Source organism: Mastacembelus armatus, chromosome 5 (genome assembly GCF_900324485.2).
Source record: "Mastacembelus armatus chromosome 5, fMasArm1.2, whole genome shotgun sequence".
Taxonomy (NCBI): Eukaryota; Metazoa; Chordata; class Actinopteri; order Synbranchiformes; family Mastacembelidae; genus Mastacembelus; species Mastacembelus armatus.
In genome coordinates this window covers 27,687,523-27,706,168 of record NC_046637.1, presented here as the reverse complement: position 1 = coordinate 27,706,168, position 18,646 = coordinate 27,687,523, and the positions used below count along the sequence as shown (strand labels likewise).

Here is an 18,646-nt window from a genome sequence, read left to right as displayed (position 1 = left end):
ATGGAGGTACAAAGACAGCGAGAACTGGTTTGTAGCTGGTCCTAGCTGGTTCTTCTCTATTTATCTCAATGCAAGGGGTTCAGCCATTTGTGTGTGTGCTTCACTGCTGTGGCTCCCAACATGCTCCCCATTATAGTCTCCACTGCTGTTTTTTGGAGGAGAGCAAAAGGAGGCCATTCAGCGCCAGCCGGATATGAGGCTTTGGTCAACAGCATCCAGGAGATACATGTCACAGGAGCCTTTCTGGGACACACAAGACAGTTGGTCAGCTAACTCACCACAACAGGATAGCCAGGAAATAGAGGCCTGATATAAAGCCCAGTGTGTCACAATCAACTAAAAGCTCTGTTCTCTCTGAAAGTGGACCTGTCAGTTGATGTGTCAATTATTCATGGGATTTGCAAAAACATCTATTCACAGTCAGCTCTATATTTTGACTAACACATGGGGATTTAGTGTTTCTGCTGAAGGTCGCAAGTGAAAACGACTGAGAATGTCAGTGTCATCCACGTAAATGACTTAAGATCAACATAGAAGATCAAAATGTCTAAAAAATGAAGCATCATTTAAATATAAAGCCCCATGGTCCCGACTGAGCCCCAGCAATGTCCTTTAGGCAACAAGGCCAGTTGACTTTTCAGTGCCTGTTAAATAATCTTTTGCTGGTTCTACTATTTAAAACTGATATTAATGGAGTATATACAAGATAATGTGACAGCCTAATAATCCACTGACTTTATTTGAGGAGAAGTTAAATATGTGTAACAAATATCTGTCGCTCATGTCAAAGACGAGTTTGGAGATCCTGTATCTTAGGATTAGAGAAAATCCAACTGAATTAAGATACAAAACTGCTTTTGATGGCAGTAAGATAAGAGTGTTCCTGGTTTTATAAATAAAAAATACTCAGTGAATTTCACAGCTCTGCTTTTAGAAAAAAGAAAAACAAAACAACTCGATAATGAGCCATCACTAAGAGTCATGAGGCGAGATCGCCAAGTGGGTGACAAGAGTGTGTGTTTGCTCTTATCTGCTACCTGCACTGCAAAATGTTATACTTTATACTGACTGCCTGTGTTTTTATTTCTACAGACACCAGGAGGAAAATAAAAACTTCGCTTTCATACAGCCTTGGTAATTTATACTTTTTAAAAGGCAGATAATTACACACACACACCAAAGCACCAGAGCAAAGATGAGTGAAGATAAACCAGCGGAGACTGTGGACACTGCCCCTGCTGAGGTGAATGCTATTCCCAACGGGAAAGGCCACGAGCCTGGGGAGGAGATCACGGCATCGGCCAAGTCACCACCTGCAGAAGACTGTGAAAAGTGAGCGCACTCCTACTTAACGCAAAGGCAATACTCTATAAAATCATTTTACTTTTGCTGAACACGATCTGAGTGAGTTACACTTGAGAACAACAACAGTAAAACAGTCTTTTCAGTCTCTTTTGTTTGCTGTGTGATTTGCAGTCCAGACATCAGAGGCTTCAAAATAAAACATTACACCTTATTTTGAAGACACGCTGCTCTTTAGATCAGTGCAATGCATTTATGTTGAGCACAGGTTCCCCTGTAGTACTAGATCTTGGCAGAAATCTCTTAAAATCTTGGGTTTCAGGCAAACATTTAAAAAACTGCGTGATAATTTGACACTTACCTGACGTTAAAAACGATACTGTGAGATTTTTTTGTGCTTCCCCTAGTAAACGATGAATCATGGACTGCAGTCACTTGTGCTAAATACTACAACACTAGAGACAACTGAATGAAATGGATGTTATGTGTAGTTTGGCAGCTGACCCTCCTTTACATAGGTGAGATATGACGTCCTCCACTCTAGTCTGTGCACACCATTAGCAAAGAAGTAAAACGTTATATGAATGAGAGGCCTCGGTGCTCACAATACGTCAGGGGAGTGATATAATATAGCGGCTAATGTGTGTGTTGTGGTGAGACGGCTCTGTCACCCTGGGGTGGCAGTTCAGCCACTGAGTGACTGTCCCATTATTGCAGGTTGCACGATCCCTATAACAGCAAATATTTTATGTTCATTAAGTGCCTGGTGGAGTCCCTTTGAGCAGAGCTTTTACCTCCTACCTACTCACTCACTCTACCGCAATTTATTCTGGATAATGACCCAGTCTGTAATTATCATGTCACTGTTTCTTTCTGCCCTTGTTCTGTGTAATAGGTGGTTTAATTAAAATCCCTGTCTCCAAGTTACAGATGGTAATTTAGATGTGGTACTGTCACTATATTATTTGCCTTGCTGTGTTATGACTGAGGGTCTTATTTTCCACTTTGTGCTCTCGCTGGGGGATTGATGCTTCTCTCTACACTACTTGTAGAGAAACTGTACCCATTAATGCCCAGAATGCTAGGTAGGTATGTTATGTATTTTATATTCAGTGTGTGCTGCACTATGTTTTGTTTAATGTGAGAACTGACAGATAAATACACACAGATAAGTATATTTGAATGAATCAATAGCATGTTGAGTGTTTGGTGACTTGTGTCTTTCACGTGTCATGTTTAAATGACAGTGCTTTGTCTCATTAGTCCCCAGAGAACAGAGAATACAGAGGCCAACCTCCCAGAGAGCCAGGACTTTTTATCCGGCACAGAGGACAAGAAGATGACTCGTTTTACAGATGTGAGTTCAAACACAGGCAGCAGGTTTGACCTAAGAGAATCCTAATTATATGCAGTACCTACAAACACTACCAGAGGATTTAGGATCTTTCCTTTGCCTTGCACCTGTTGCAGTTTGAAGGAAAAACCTCTTTTGGGATGTCGGTCTTCAACCTGGGCAATGCCATCATGGGAAGTGGAATCCTAGGACTGGCATACGCCATGGCCAACACAGGCGTCGTCCTGTTTCTGTGAGTAACCAACACTGTACACTGCTGATTCAAAGCATTAGAGTACAATTACAGCTCACAGATGTCTGACACATTTTCTTCCTGCTGAGGTTTTTTTTCCAGTGGAGATCTTCATTACACATAATTTACCTAATTGTAATCTAACGGTCTTGTATTATCCAAGCAGGCCCTGTTTATTAAACAGAAATCAATGGCTCATGGCATGTTGGTTCCATAAATAAAAGCTCAGATTAGTAGCAAATGGAAATCATGCACTTGTGCTATAAAGACGTTCAATTGCAATCACAGGTGCAGAAAATAACCACATGCATCTCTGTGTAGTTGTTTCTCTGCCCTGAGTGTATGTGCTGTCTTTATGAGGAGCTTTACATTGAAAAGCCTGCACAGCTTTGTCAGTGAAGATAATGACGTCAGTCGACTGCAGCTTCCAGGTTGATTTTTTTATATCATATCAGTGTTTTCTGAATTAAACGATTTGGAAATCTTCTCAAACTCTCATGCCTTGCAGAAATTGCACGATCACAGTGGACAGCAGCAGAACAGTCAGGGAGACTCTATGTACAACCCCCTGTCTTTGGCAACGGCCTTATCTGACATGATTTACCAAGACCTTTAAGCCCAGAGGACTGGTTAGTGTTAAATCCGTCACATTAAAATGGAAATCAAACAAGCATGAAGACATCCATCCTTCAGCTATACCCACATATTCTTTAGAGGGTCGCAGACGCTGGAGACGATCCTATCTGGCACTGGGTAAGAGGCTGGGGGGACCCCCTGGTCAGGTCACCAGAAGAACCAATCATCCCAACCTGCGTGTCTTTGGACTGCTGGAAGAAACCAGAGTAGCCAAATAAAACCTGCACAGGAAGAACATGTACAGTACAGTACAGTATGTAGCTTGTTTAAAAAGGCAAAGTGGTTTTCTAATGGGGCTGGCCTCTGTGGCAGGTTTCTTGACCATCTCAGACTCGTCCCTTCTGAATCTCCTGCCCTCCTGTCCGTCTATTCTGTTAAATAATATGTGTCTTCACATAATTTCAGCATGTGGGCATGGCTGTGATCTATGGTGGCTGGGTCCTATAAACATATAATGGCACACTAGAGTACAATATGACTCAAACCTTTAAAAAACTGTAAGTATAAATACTAAGATGGTGTCATTTTATACGAAGCTTCCCTTAATGAATGAACAGTGAAGAACTCGTAGAAATAAAAATAAAACTAGATGTTCTTAGGAGTCCAGAAGTATTTTATTGTTTTCACTGCAAAGACAACAACAGGAAAGATATATTTATGAACAGACCAGTGGATATTTATGAACAGACCAGTGTCAGAGGAATGAGAAGCTGGTTCAAATGTTTGACAGCCGCCTTCAAATATTACTCAAGGACGTTATTTGAGTTCTTTTCCAAGGCGGTCATGTCTGGAGGATTTTCTAGAGAAAGCTCCTTATTTATGAGCTGACTTGTGTGACTGTTTTTTCAAGCTAAACGCCGCCTGCACTGGCTGAACCCTGCGTCACCACACACCAAAGTCTCCGACACTTGGTTAGGTGGGAGTAGAAATGAGCTCTGTAGCTGATTAGTCTACGTTTCAGTCTGAATACACATAATCGCGTGCAAATCAATAGTACGTGACCAACATGTAGTGTGTATTTACCTGACATAGACGTGTCTTTGTGCCTTTGTGTGCGTATCTGAATGATCTTGCGTCAAACAACAGAGTAGCAGGGTCAGTGACATTTTTGGCAGTGTGTTACATTTTAGGGTCATGATCACCTCAAAAAACACTTCATCCTCTTTTACATCCTGCTCCTAAAGGGACAGACGACTTATTTAGGGCAAAATAAAAGCTGAGAGCAAACAAAAAAGTATCGCACAGTATTTTCTTCATATAGATTGTCCTTATTCTCTACGCTGACTGGGTTGCCTGCTGCAGACATCTTCACTACAAATAAACCTAAAGGATTACCAAGACTTTTATTCGTATGCTGCAGTGTGCGCACCATCAAATCATATCTCAACATTTCTACCTAATGCTTAATAACAATGTCTACATAACTAAACCTACGAACTAATTCTCAAAAGAAAGTCTCATATATGTTTGGAAAGATCCTTTTTCTCCCTTATGGCCCAGTGTTTGATGCTGTACAGATGTTTGTTAGTGGGTACACAGGCTTCAGTCGGTCAGTGGGCCCGGCCCGTGTAGGAATGCAGTGGAGAGCTCTGAGCACAGCTACAGTGGCCCAAGTGTGTCATTCCGTCTGACTGTCAGCAGATCTGTCCTCCCACTGCAACTTGACTAAATCCTCCACTGCAAGTCAGTCCAATAAACAGAAAAAACCCTGTTAACTGGCCAAGAGTTGAGGTCAAGGTGAAAGACATGCTGCCCAGCCTTTCCAAAAGCAGAGGAATGGAGAGAGTGTGTGTTGCCAACAGTAGTTGGAACGAGGTGGACTGGGTCGGGGAAAGTCAGTAGATCAGGGGCCTATTCACAAAACGTCCTCCTGCTGTATTTGTCCTATGTTTCCCAAACATCTCCATTAAAATAAAGTAATTCATATATATATACAATAAATATTTGTGAATATGGCCTCAGGTTTTACAGCTCAGGCATTAGATTAAATAAAAACAACAGTAGAATTTGGAAGAACATTTTGGACCCAAACCAGGAGAATGTGCTGTAAATAGAAAAGCCAGTCACTGCAGCAAAATGCACGAAGAGGAACAACATGCAGAAAGTGAAGGGCAGAGAGTGGATGATGACAAGCAGCGTGCTTGTTGAGAGTTTATTACTGAAAATGGAGAGAATACGTGTGGCTGTGACTGAAGTGGGTTAGTCCACCACTGAGGAACAAAGAGGAAGAAGATTAATGTTTACAAAGGATTCTCCTCAGGCTGTCAGTCTCAACATCGTGGTGAAGATCTGTCTTTTGACATGGTCCGTCTGGTGTGTGTGCTTACTAACTGACGCAGAGGGCAGAGCAGCTGGAGTAAGAATCTAGAGTAAAGGGGAACCACAGGAACTTTGCTCCTCTTCTGACACAGTCTATGTGCCAGCATCAAAATCTGTGTAGGCCTGTGCTGCAGCTGCAGAAACAGCCTACAGTGTATAAATGTAGAGTGTCTAAATGGTATATAACAAACTGTGTCTCTCTGGGTTTGTGTTAATGTAGTGTCGGTTAAAGAAGTAGTTGTAATTCATGTTGTTTGTTTGTCACAGGATACTTCTGACGGTGGTGGCAGTCCTCTCATCATATTCCATCCATTTGTTGCTAAAGTCATCTGGTATTGTAGGTATGTACAGTATGTGGCTCCACAGTCTGCACCTTCTGATTAAGAAACCTATAAAATACCCTCAGATAGGATCACACCATATGAACCTCTAGGACATCCATCCATCATCTAGACCCCCTTAGTCCTAACCAGGATCCCAGGGACCTGCTGGAGCCTATCCCAGCACTCTCTGGGTGAAAGGCAGGGGTCCACCCTGGACAGGTCCCCAGTCCATCACAGGGCCACATAGAGACAAACAACCTCACACACTCACACTCACTCCTATGGGCAATTTAGAGTCACCAATCAACCTGACATACATGTTTTTGGACTGTGGGAGGAAACCAGAGTACCTGGAGAAAACCCACACAAGCACAGGGAGAACATGCAGACTCCACACAGAAAGGCCCCTGATGGGTTTCAAACCAGGAACCTTCTCGCTGTGAGGCAACAGGGCTAACCACTAACCCACTGTGCTGCCCCCTAAGTACCTCATCATACCTCATGGGCTTAATTAGATGTACAAACCCTTTATAGTCCAAGACCTTGTTGGTATGGGTTTTACACACTTTATCTGGTGTTTGTGGCTCAGGTATTCGTGCGTATGAGCAGCTTGGCTACAGGGCCTTTGGGACCCCAGGGAAGATGGCGGCGGGTATTGCCATCACGCTGCAGAACATTGGAGGTATCGCCATCTGTTCTCAAACATACAGATACAAGTATATTTATATTTTCATTTCCTGTGAAGTATGTGGGATGGTCTCTCTCTGTCTTGTGTATTTATAATAAATATAATAAATCAAACTGACCTTATGAGCTTAGGGTGCATTTATAGTAATAATGTACATTAGCCTCTGTGCATGTTTGAACTAATGCACTGGTGTGTCCATGTACCGTGTGTCCCCTCCACAGCCATGTCCAGCTACCTGTATATAGTCAAGTATGAGTTTCCTCTGGTCATCCAGGCTTTTCTGAAGGTGGATAATCTTGCAGGGTGAGTTGATATTGTTCAGATGTTACATGTCATCGCAGAAGAAATGTGTCTGATTTCAAGTTGAAGCTTTCTGCTGGAAAATCATCCAAAAACATTGTTTAGTAACGGTACACAATTATCACTTTTTGGACTGAAAAGGAAAATAAAAGCCAGTTTACAGAGTGAAGTGACTTGTAGCCAAGTATGGTGACCCCTAGTCTGCATTAAACCCAACACACACACACACACACACACACACACACACACCTGGAGCACTGGGCAGCCGGGGAGCAGTTGGGGGTTCGGTGCCTTGCTCAAGGGTCTCACCTCAGTCGTGGTATTGAAGGTGGAGAGAGCGCTGGCTATTCGCTCCACCCCACCGACAACTGCTGCTGGTCCTGAGACTCGAACCTGCAACTTTCAGGTTACAAGTCCGACTCTAATATAATTTCTTATATTGTTTTCTTTTCCTTGTGAGATTTGTGTTTATGTTGAGTGCCTGTAATTTGCTGCTGCAACTGGAATTTCCCAGTTTGGGAAATCTCTCTCTCTCTCTCTCTCTGTTCTCTGTCTCTCTCTCTCTCTCTCTCTCTCTCTCTCTCTCTCTCTATCAGGCCATGACTTTTGACCACAGGTCATCAAAAAGTAAAAATGGGATGCAGGAAGTACGTCTGCTGCAGCGTGACATTTGTAGACATCCTTCCTGAATATTAAAAATTAATCTAGTCATAGAAACAAAAGCAACGCGGTATCCCGCGACTTCTCGACGGGGCTCTATGCCGTGTGTGTGTGCAAAGACGTTAGCCTCCACCAGAGTCGTGTCAGGCTGTGGCATTTCTTGGATCCGGTGCTGTTTTGGATGTGCCGAGCAGCTGGTGTGAGAACAGCTGCGATAGTGACCCTGGAGGAGGAGAGCAACACAAAGACCAAGAAACACTCACATCAAAACACAGCGAGACCCCAGTGGCTAAAAATGTAAACCATGGCATATTACTGGGTAGTGCAGGTGGCCTCAGAGACAAACAAGACTCACTTCCCTGGGCCGGATTACAGCCATTATGCTGCCTCCTTACCCCAGTGAAAGCTTCTCCTCAGCTACTTGTCAGGTCTGAGAGAGGAAAAGCAGTTTGCATATGAAATATTTGTGTGCATGGTTACACAACCCAAACGGTCAGAATCTCCTGCTTTGTTAAAACGCGCAGTGGGCTGATGACATTTTACGGCTCTAGGCCAAATTACAGCAAAGCTATCAAAAGCATCTGCACTGGTTTGAGCTTATAGTGACAGCTACGTATTGTTTTACAACACGTCCGTGTTATTTTAAGGGATGATGCAACAGTCACTGTTTATTTAAAGGGACAGACCAGTAATTTCATCTTGGATGTTTCTATAGCTGCACAGGGAGAAGACCCTCTCATATGATAGATTAGACTTAATCTGTGATGACATTCATTATAATTATAGGTTAAAGCTTATAAAGTTCATTGTGTGGACTGACTGGTTCATTGTTTTTAGACTGTGGGAGTTTTTCTATCTTTATTGTAAATGTTTAAAAATGTGTTTGCTTTGTTAAAAAAGCCTAAAAATCTGCATGTTTTCTCTAAAAACCAGCGAGACTGAACAGATGAGGCTGTAGTTTGTGGAGCACTTACATACTGTCGACATAAAGAACATCATGCTGACATGGAGCTGCTGACACGTCGGTGCAGAAAGTTCTTATGCATATTTGTCACTGCTGATTTGTCAGTGTGATTATTGGTGACTGTGCATCTGTGTGTTTGTATGTACAGTATCTGGGCAGAGTTGGGTGTGTATCAGTGAGAGATTGTGTCTCTGGTCCAGATGGCTGCAGGGCAGGATGACAGCAGAATGAATGAGCCTCTTGCTTTTCGAGACGTGCACGTGTCACAGCAGATGTCGGCTCTCTGCCGGTTCTTCCCACCTGATAGAAGCCAAAAGGTCAACCCTGATTTTAAAAAAGCTCCTAGATGTGACTGTGCATGAGACGGTGACGTGTTGTGCGTTCAGTCAGTTTGTCATATGTTTTGCTGAACTTCTCAAATTCAGCTTCTCCATTTTTTAGTTTGGCAGTGGAAAGTAACCGTACAGCCTTCGCACAATATTTAGTCAGATGCGTCACTGTAGCACACACTCCTCAATGTAAATTAAATAATAAAAAAGATTATATATATATTATATAAACAGTGTGTACTTGTAATACGACTTGTAATAATGCATTTTTACATAAATGTGATGAAGTTCCTTGATTTCTCATCTATTAAATGCCCCAAATCACATGGCAGTTTCTCAGTTTTTCAGGAAAATTCAGTGTTATCACAATATATTTACTGATGCCGCTTTAAATCAAGTCGCCGAGCTAATCAGGTTTTTAGTCAGTCATATTGTTGAGTTTTGTAAGTTAATTACATTCTCGGCAGGATTTTATAAACCACATGCTGAGGCCACAAATCCACTCATTCACTCATTGTAATCTCATTTTATTCACATTTTAGTTTTTCATTTAATCAGTTATGTTTTATTTCCATCTATCTTTGATTTCAAAGATGATTGACTAGATGCTATTTTAAAGCCTTCTTGTAATTCTGGTTTTGCATGTGCTTAGACTAATTGCATTGTAATCACGTTTTGCCCTAAAACTGCCAGTTCTCAATCTACTGAGTCTAAAAAATCCCCACCAGAAAAACTGCTGTTGCTGTTACTTCCTCCTCAGGGTTGAAACTTTCTCATGAACAGCACCAAAGACGTGACCTCTGTGTCCTGCAGTACAGGGAGCAAAGGGGCTTATTTTTTCCACTCTAAATATTTGATTCCTTGGAGTTCGACCTGTGTTCGTTTCTGTCTGACTGTAAATAAAACCGTGTGTTGTTGGCACAGTTGTGGAGATACAATATAATCCTTTCCACCAAACCTTAATTCTGGGTCATTTTCTGTTTTACCTTCTCGAACGGTGTCGGACAGAGTCGAAATGTTTAACTGAGGTGAGACTGGGAGAATTGTTGAGTAATTCCAAATCAAAACATCTGATAGTCTCTGTTATGATCTTGGGGTGTGACGGTGAAGGAGGAGAGGAGAGGACCCAGATGCAGGACAAGGTCTTTATTTTACCTCGATTTACCAGGCACAGGCAAACAATCTCTGCCACTCTGGCATGAAACCAAAAAAAAAGAACTAACCAAAACACACTCCTCGAATAAAGGTAAACACACATAACCACAATGCAATGCTCCGACAAGGAACAACGAAACACACACAGGGGATATATATATATATATATATAGACAGAACCAAGACTAATGACCAACAGGTGAAACTAATGAACTAACGAGACACGAAGCTAACCAAGATCAACACAAGGGAAAAAAAACAGGAAATTACCCAAAATAAAAATCCAGAACCGGAACTGAACCTCACTCCATAATAGTGTCTGTGTCTTTCTGTCTCTTCACAGTGACTGGTACCTAAATGGAAACTACCTTGTAATCTTTGTGTCTGTTGCTGTCATTTTACCACTGGCCCTCATGAAACAGCTTGGTGAGTGTGTTAATACTGTGTTTATCTGTCAGTGGGATCTCATGTCGTCTGTGTTTGTCCACAGAATAAGGCTTTAGCAGCAAAACCCAGAACAGAGCGACAGTGTGTTTTATTTTAAGAGGAAAAATGTTTATTTCTGAATCAAAATCAAAAATACATCAGGCATGATTTTTTTTTTTTTTAAATAAAATATTACCAAAAAATGTTTCTTTTCCTTGCTTATATTTCACACTCAGTTTGTAAACCTACTTTAATCCAGTCTCCATTACATATATTATTTCAATTATGTTGAAGCACAGAGCCTTAATAATAAAAACTGTGGCCTTGGCATAATATATTTCAGATTAATCTTGACTATGTCATTTATTGATAAATGCTAATGAAGCTTTGTGTTTTAGGATACCTGGGATACACCAGTGGCTTCTCCCTGAGCTGCATGGTTTTCTTCCTGATTTCGGTAAGTCCTCTGACGTATGTGTGAGCTATGTGAGCTATATACAGTGGGTACGGAAAGTATTCAGACCCCTTTAAATTTTTCACTCTTTGTGTCATTGCAGCCATTTGCCAAAATCCAAAAAGTTCATTTTATTTCTCATTAATGTACACTCAGCACCCCATCTTGACAGAAAAAAACAGAAATGTAGAAATTTTTGCAAATTTATTAAAAAAGAAAAACTGAAATATCACATGGTCATAAGTATTCAGACCCTGTGCTCAGTATTGAGTAGAAGCACCTTTTGAGCTAGTACAGCCATGAGTCTTCTTGGGAATGATGCAACAAGTTTTTCACACCTGGATTTGGGGATCCTCTGCCATTGTTCCTTGCAGATCCTCTCCAGTTCTGTCAGGTTGGATGGTGAACGTTGGTGGACAGCCATTTTCAGGTCTCTCCAGAGATGCTCAATTGGGTTTAGGTCAGGGCTCTGGCTGGACCAGTCAAGAACGGTCACAGAGTTGTTCCGAAGCCACTCCTTTGTTATTTTAGCTGTGTGCTTAGGGTCATTGTCCTGTTGAAAGGTGAACCTTCGGCCCAGTCTGAGGTCCTGAGCACTCTGGAAGAGGTTTTCTTCCAGGATATCTCTGTACTTGGCTACATTCATCTTTCCTTCAATTGCAACCAGTCGTCCTGTCACTGCAGCTGAAAAACACCCCCACAACATGATGCTCCCACCACCATGTTTCACTGTAGGGATTGTATTGGGCAGGTGATGAGCAGTGCCTGGTTTTCTCCACACATACCGCTTAGAATTAACGCCAAAAGGTTCAATCTTGGTCTCATCAGACCAGAGAATCTTATTTCTCATAGTCTGGGAGTCCTTCATGTGTTTTTTGGCAAACTCTATGCAGGCTTTCATGTGTCTTGCACTGAGGAGAGGCTTCCGTCGGGCCACTCTGCCATAAAGCCCCGACTGGTGGAGGGCTGCAGTGATAGTTGACTTTGTGGAACTTTCTCCCATCTCCCTACTGCATCTCTGGAGCTCAGCCACAGTGATCTTTGGGTTCTTCTTTACCTCTCTCACCAAGGCTCTTCTCCCACGATTGCTCAGTTTGGCTGGACGGCCAGGTCTAGTAAGAGTTCTGGTCGTCCCAAACTTTTTCCATTTGAGGATTATGGAGGCCACTGTGCTCTTAGGAACCTTGAGTGCTGCAGAAATTCTTTTGTAACCTTGGCCAGATCTGTGCCTTGCCACAATTCTGTCTCTGAGCTCCTTGGGCAGTTCCTTCGACCTCATGATTCTCATTTGCTCTGACATGCACTGTGAGCTGTAAGGTCTTATATAGACAGGTGTGTGCCTTTCCTAATCAAGTCCAATCAGCTGGACTCCAATGAAGGAGCAGAACCATCTCAAGGAGGATCAGAAGAAATGGACAGCATGTGAGTTAAATATGAGTGTCACTGCAAAGGGTCTGAATACTTATGACCATGTGATATTTCAGTTTTTCTTTTTTAATAAATTTGCAAAAATTTCTACATTTCTGTTTTTTTCTGTCAAGATGGGGTGCTGAGTGTACATTAATGAGAAATAAAATGAACTTTTTTGATTTTGGCAAATGGCTGCAATGACACAAAGAGTGAAAAATTTAAAGGGGTCTGAATACTTTCCGTACCCACTGTAGCTATATATATATACTCTATGTATATATATATATATATATGTGAGCTACACATCATTTCTTGCTTCTTGTTTCTTCCCTGTTGGCAGAAACACCAAAAGCAGCATATTCAGATGTGCTGGGATCAGGCTGTAACGAGATGTTTCTGTTTCTCTACGTTCACACCTCCTCTTTAGTATTCCCCACTCTATCTGCTCATTGACTCATGATTGTGTGCTGCAGTTCCAGGCTGTGCCGGTTTCTTTCTCTGACCTAGTTTTGGCTGCGTGAGCTATAATCCATGCATTGCTTTCTCTCTCTCTTTCTCTGGAGGTCTCAGTGCCATGTGTCTTTATGCTAATGTTGTGTCCCACAGCGTTTGTTTCTGTTTAATGCCTCTCTTCTCTGCATCATGCAGGTCATCTACAAGAAGTTCAGTGTCTCCTGTTCCCTCGTGAAGTTTGACAACGGCACTGTCACTAGGCTGAATGTCAGTGCTATGGATCCTGGGGGGGAGAACTGCATCCCCAAAATGGCCAATCTCAACTCACAAGTAGGTTCATGCATGTCAGTCAGTCTGAAACTGCAAAATCCGCCTCCACTGCTATGGCCACTGACAGCCACCCTCTTATGTCATAGTCATACCCAGCATGTTGCCAGTGAAAGTTCACGATCCAAGCATGGAAATGACACTTGGTTTGAAGCACTCAGTGGCACTTAAGAGGAGATCAGGGCTCTTATCGAGCCGTTACTGGTAGAAAATGCGACTAATGCAAGGCCTGAAGATGGACAGTGGCCCCTGAGCTGTCTGCTCCTGTCAGCAGTAGAAAAAAAAATTGCATTGGCATTTTCTTGCTTACAGTGAGATCATGTTCGCCTTTTGCAGGTCCAAGAGATAGGTCATTTTAATTTTCTTTGGTTACCCTTATTAAAATAACTTTAGCTTTTAGAGAATTAGCAGGTACTGACTAGCTGTTTCTGTTTTTATGGAGCAGGCATTCCTTAAACATGCACAGGGCTTTCCTAACCGAGGCTGCAAAGGCCAGTCCCTGCTGCTTAGCAGCTTACAAGTAAGGCATTCTGAAATGGACTGAATCTGGTCTGCAGCCAGCCCAAGTTAATCACAGGGAAACAATTAGCTCTCTGTGATATGTCTGAGGGAGTAATGGGCAGTAAAATGTGAGGTTGGTGGTAGGACGTCTGGGATGGAGCTGCTGTATCTATGGTGACCTGTTGGGGTTCATTTTCAGACGGCCTACACCATTCCCATCCTGGCGTTCGCCTTTGTGTGCCACCCCGAAGTCCTGCCCATCTACACAGAGCTCCGCAAGTATGTTCTTATGATGGAAACCTCCTGCTTAGTTTTGGACAAGAAACCAGTTGCCTAACGCTGAGGAAAGTCACTATGTCTGCTTTGTGCTTGGCTGATCATAACCTAGTCACATGCACTGCTTTCACTGTACTTGGAAATAGGTTGGCACTGCTTGTATGAAGTACTGTAGCATGTTGTTACTTTAAATTTATCATCTTGCTTTGATTCACTGGTGCTCGTTTTCCTAAGATTAATTTGGATATGCTGAATTTTGGAGTAGGACTGCAGATGACGATGTTGTTTAATAGTAACTGGGCTACACGCCTTCTGTGTGTGTGTGTGTGACGTCACATGGCAATATCTTCTGATTTCAGTGCCACCAAGAAAAAGATGCAGCATGTGGCCAACATCTCCATCGCAATCATGTACTGCATGTACTTCCTGGCTGCTCTTTTTGGATACCTAACTTTCTATGGTGAGTCCTGGTCTCCCCGTTGTTCAACAGACTCTCTCGCTTGGTGATGAATCTATCCCCTCTAGTGGTCAAACTGTGTATTTTACATGCACTACTGTAATGAATTGCATTAAACGGAAAATATAAGGGTTTTATTGAATGTAGTAGCATAACGAGTCGATTTTACCTACATTTATGACGCTGATAAAACACTTTCTGCATAACTTTGAGTACTACTGACTCTAATGTCTCTGTTTTATCTCTCGCAGGTGCAGTGGAAGCGGAGCTGCTTCACACCTACAGCCGTATTGACCCGTATGACACTTTGATTTTGTGCGTGCGTGTGGCTGTGCTCACCGCCGTCACGCTCACCGTCCCCATTGTGCTCTTCCCTGTAAGCACAGTTTTAGTAACTACGGTTTACACAAGTTACAGTAACTCTTATCGTCTTCATTGTGAAAGTATTACAAACGGCCTTTTTGCTATCATGAGGTACGGAGAGCAATTCAGCAGATGATGTTTCCCAACAAGACCTTCTACTGGCCCCGCCACATCGCCATTGCACTGATTCTGCTCACTTTCATCAACCTGCTGGTCATCTTTGCCCCCAACATCCTGGGCATCTTTGGGGTCATCGGTAGGTTTGACCACGACCTGACAATGGTGGTTTTTGATGCTTGGATTATATGCACGTTATTTCAAATGTACATTCTCCTAAATATTTTGTGTGTTTGTCTACTTTGCAGGTGCCACGTCTGCCCCTTGTCTCATTTTCATCTTCCCTGCTATCTTCTATATTCGTATTGTACCCAAAGAAGAGGAGCCTTTGTGCTCTGTGCCCAAAATCCTGGTGAGTGTCACATGAGAACATCAGAAAATTAGCTCAGCTTAGTTGCATTTCATTTAAGTTACAAAGACTTTAGGTTAGGGGCAGCATGGTGGTACAGTGGTTAGCGCTATTGCCTCACAGGAAGAAAGTTCTGGGTTCAAGCTCGCACCCGACTGGGCCCTTTCTGTGTGGAGTATGCATGTACTCCCTGTGAAAAGTAAAGTGGCTGAGAATGTTTCTGGGTACAGGCACTGACATCGTCACAGAGAATATTTAATGGTTCTGTGAAGGTTCTAGTTATGTTACTCTCATCATGCACTTTCTCTTACAGGCTGCCTGTTTTGCTGGGATAGGCTTCCTGTTTATGATAATGAGTCTCAGCTTCATCATCATTGATTGGACGTCAAACACAAATAAAGCCAGCACTGGCCACTAGGCACTACCTTCCATTTTTTCAGGTTTTATATCGTTGATGTGTGTGTGTGTGTGTGTGTGTGTGTGTGTGTTAGATCTGTGTTGTTTCTGTTTTTACTTTTGATCGGGTTTGATGTTAAAAATGCCCCGTTGTGTCCATCAAAGAATATTCGCCATTTTCCTCTGCAAATGCTCTCACTCTAGTGATGTTATCACTGTGCATCCTGCCAAATAGTGATCCAGGCCAGTAGACCTTCTTGTAAAGTTGATGTGAAGTGAAGAGGCCACGTGCATAAAGATCGATGCTGAACATGAGGCTGTGCCTTGTGAGACGGATGTAAAAAAACACAAAAGTAAAAATGTGGGATGCTGCTTCCTTTATAGACTGTAACTGATCCTATGTTGGTTGTGAGCATTTGTCACCCCTCACGATCCTTGTCTTCCCTAAAATGATTTGTAATCTGCAAACAATTACTCAGATTATAATTCACTATCTGAGGCACATCCCTGTCGCCACTGACATTTAGTGAATGATAGATAATTAAATTGTTTATTAGTGTTATTCTAAGTTATTTGAATAACTACATCTTTGCAAATCTGTGCACCTGCGGAGGAAAGTAACAGTGTAAGGTGTTGCATGGATAGAAAGATAAGTTAAAGGAACAGTTCAGCATTTAGGGAAATGCGCTTACCGCCAGTTTTGACACCACTTTCATACCTGTGCATTTAATATGACGTTAGCTTGACTTAGCATAAAGACTGGAAAATGTCGAACTGTCCCTTTAAGACATGCAGCCTTCAGTGCCAACTCAAATAACTTGTGCTGCTGTTGTGTATTTTAAAGTTTGGACGCGTTCAAGTTAACACAGGGTGTAAAACCACAGAAGGTATGTGGTCAGTATTGAGAGCACATCTATCATAACATTTCTATACAGTATGTTCCAGATGTCTATTTTTATTCACTGGATAAGAACCTCAGATGATTCAGTGTGGACTGGTGAGATAATCATCAGCTAAAGCTTACTGAGATGATCCATATCAGATAAGCTGGTTTCAGGTAAGGAGCATTTTTATCTTGCTCTGTATCGTGCAAAGGGGTTTTCCTTTTTAATGTGTACATGATAAATGGTACAGACCTTATCAGTTGGAATGTACAGTTTAACATGATACGGTAAATGAAACGAAGAGAAGAACGTTCCCTCCTGGTGTTCCCAATCATCAAGCGGGGATGATTTTTGATGTGTTGTTTCTGAAGACTGGAAGTAATCAGAGATAACCAAAAGATGTATAAAACAACAACAGGGTCACTTCATGAAGTGGTGTGTGTAAATATTTCTGTGCCCAGCACAAGCCTGATCTCTGACAGAAATGACAGACAATGGATTTCTGTCTTTTTAACAATCTAGAAATATCGATAGCACTTTCCTTTGAAAAGCACAACTTCTTGTAGCCATTAATAGGTTAAAACACAAGCTAATTATTTTTAAACGTTCACATTTGCTAGATAACTTTCTGTAACTAAATGAATCTAACGTAGATTGCAAGTCAATTTTAAATGTATCGATGGAAAAAACATGGATGTCTTCTCAAACATTACTTGAAATAATGTTAAAATCTGCCTTCCTGTGAGCCCCTGCGATCATTAGCTTCCTCCTCTGGTTCAGTGTAGATAAAACAACAAATCTGTCTGAGTCTGACTGTTGTTTATATAAAAAATAAATTTAAAAAAAACAGGCTCCACTGTATTTGAACTATATTATCTATATGCATTCGTGGTGTTTAACCTGGACTCTGACCAGAAGAGTAATTCAAGTATTTGTCTCCTACCACTGATACACGAACTATTGTTTTAAATGTCATGTTTAATGTTTATTTGAGTGTAATAGTTGAATCAGACTCACATGATGCAAAACTTGTTAATGTTTGTGTTTCTCTTATATTTGTCTTGTAATGTCAGTGGTATAGTTTGGGTCATTTCTGACTTCCTTGCTGCTTGTGGGCAGACAGTAACCTACTAACTTGGAGTTGTCAGTACTTGCCTACATGTCATTATTTTATTTTAGTGATGCAGTCTGTTGCACCAGACCACAGTGAGTGGTGTGTGGGTAACTGAGTATCGTCATGTGAAACACAACAAACCTCTTATTAATGCATTTTCATCACTTGGTTAAATCTAAGAATTTGGTTGTGTTTATGTATCTGTATGAAGAGGGAGCCACCTGAATCAGCTACTGTAGTATAACTTCCTGTTTGGTGTTGTTTAATCGACGGAAGGCTTGTATTTACACACATATTACGTTAATGTCTAGTTGTACGTATGATAAAGCTGTGTGGTGATTCTAATGGTCATAAACTACCTTTCAGCGGCGCGCTCACGAAATGTTTCAGAAAAACCTCATGACATGCAAAAAAATAGAAATAAACACAAGAGCAACAACATAAGGGGATCCACTGTGTAAGTGGCTGATATGAGACGTTCTCTGAAGACCCGTGTTTAGATCTCGTTGTTATTCTCCCTCTGTGATTTAGTCAAACGTGTATGATCGAATAGTAACATTAAATAATGACATTGACCAGCAATTATAAATAATGTATATAAATGTATACCCTTTATATTATATATGCATATCTAGTTTGTATAATGTAAATAGCAATTAAGGTTTTAGCCCAATTAAAAATATAAATGTAATAATTTTCAAAGTGCTTTTAAACCTTTTTGTCCTTCATGTCTATTTTCTTGTATCTCTATATATTTTAATATGTTGTTGACAGTTATTGTACTGTAAACAATGTTGCAATAAAGATCACTTTCATCTCTTACGCGACAATCAGGTTTATATGATTCTCTTAGAAAC

General features: G+C 41.6%; 1 protein-coding gene across 2 annotated transcripts in view; it reads left to right on the top strand.

Moving 5' to 3' along the window:
* The window catches only part of LOC113130733 (sodium-coupled neutral amino acid transporter 3-like), a 27,960-nt gene extending 9,349 nt beyond the window's left edge, over positions 1-18,611 (top strand). For both annotated transcript variants that reach the window (XM_026307563.2, XM_026307564.2), the window contains exons 2-16: positions 1,093-1,332; positions 2,566-2,659; positions 2,773-2,888; positions 6,111-6,184; positions 6,756-6,848; positions 7,076-7,157; positions 10,606-10,688; positions 11,087-11,145; positions 13,201-13,335; positions 14,033-14,112; positions 14,469-14,569; positions 14,818-14,942; positions 15,041-15,185; positions 15,295-15,398; positions 15,709-18,611. In XM_026307563.2, the coding sequence (XP_026163348.1) occupies positions 1,196-1,332; positions 2,566-2,659; positions 2,773-2,888; positions 6,111-6,184; positions 6,756-6,848; positions 7,076-7,157; positions 10,606-10,688; positions 11,087-11,145; positions 13,201-13,335; positions 14,033-14,112; positions 14,469-14,569; positions 14,818-14,942; positions 15,041-15,185; positions 15,295-15,398; positions 15,709-15,813 (1,533 nt within the window). In that variant the 5' untranslated portion in view covers positions 1,093-1,195 and the 3' untranslated portion in view covers positions 15,814-18,611. The remainder of the gene's footprint in view (positions 1-1,092; positions 1,333-2,565; positions 2,660-2,772; positions 2,889-6,110; positions 6,185-6,755; positions 6,849-7,075; positions 7,158-10,605; positions 10,689-11,086; positions 11,146-13,200; positions 13,336-14,032; positions 14,113-14,468; positions 14,570-14,817; positions 14,943-15,040; positions 15,186-15,294; positions 15,399-15,708) is intronic.
* Positions 18,612-18,646: the final 35 nt, after the last annotated feature.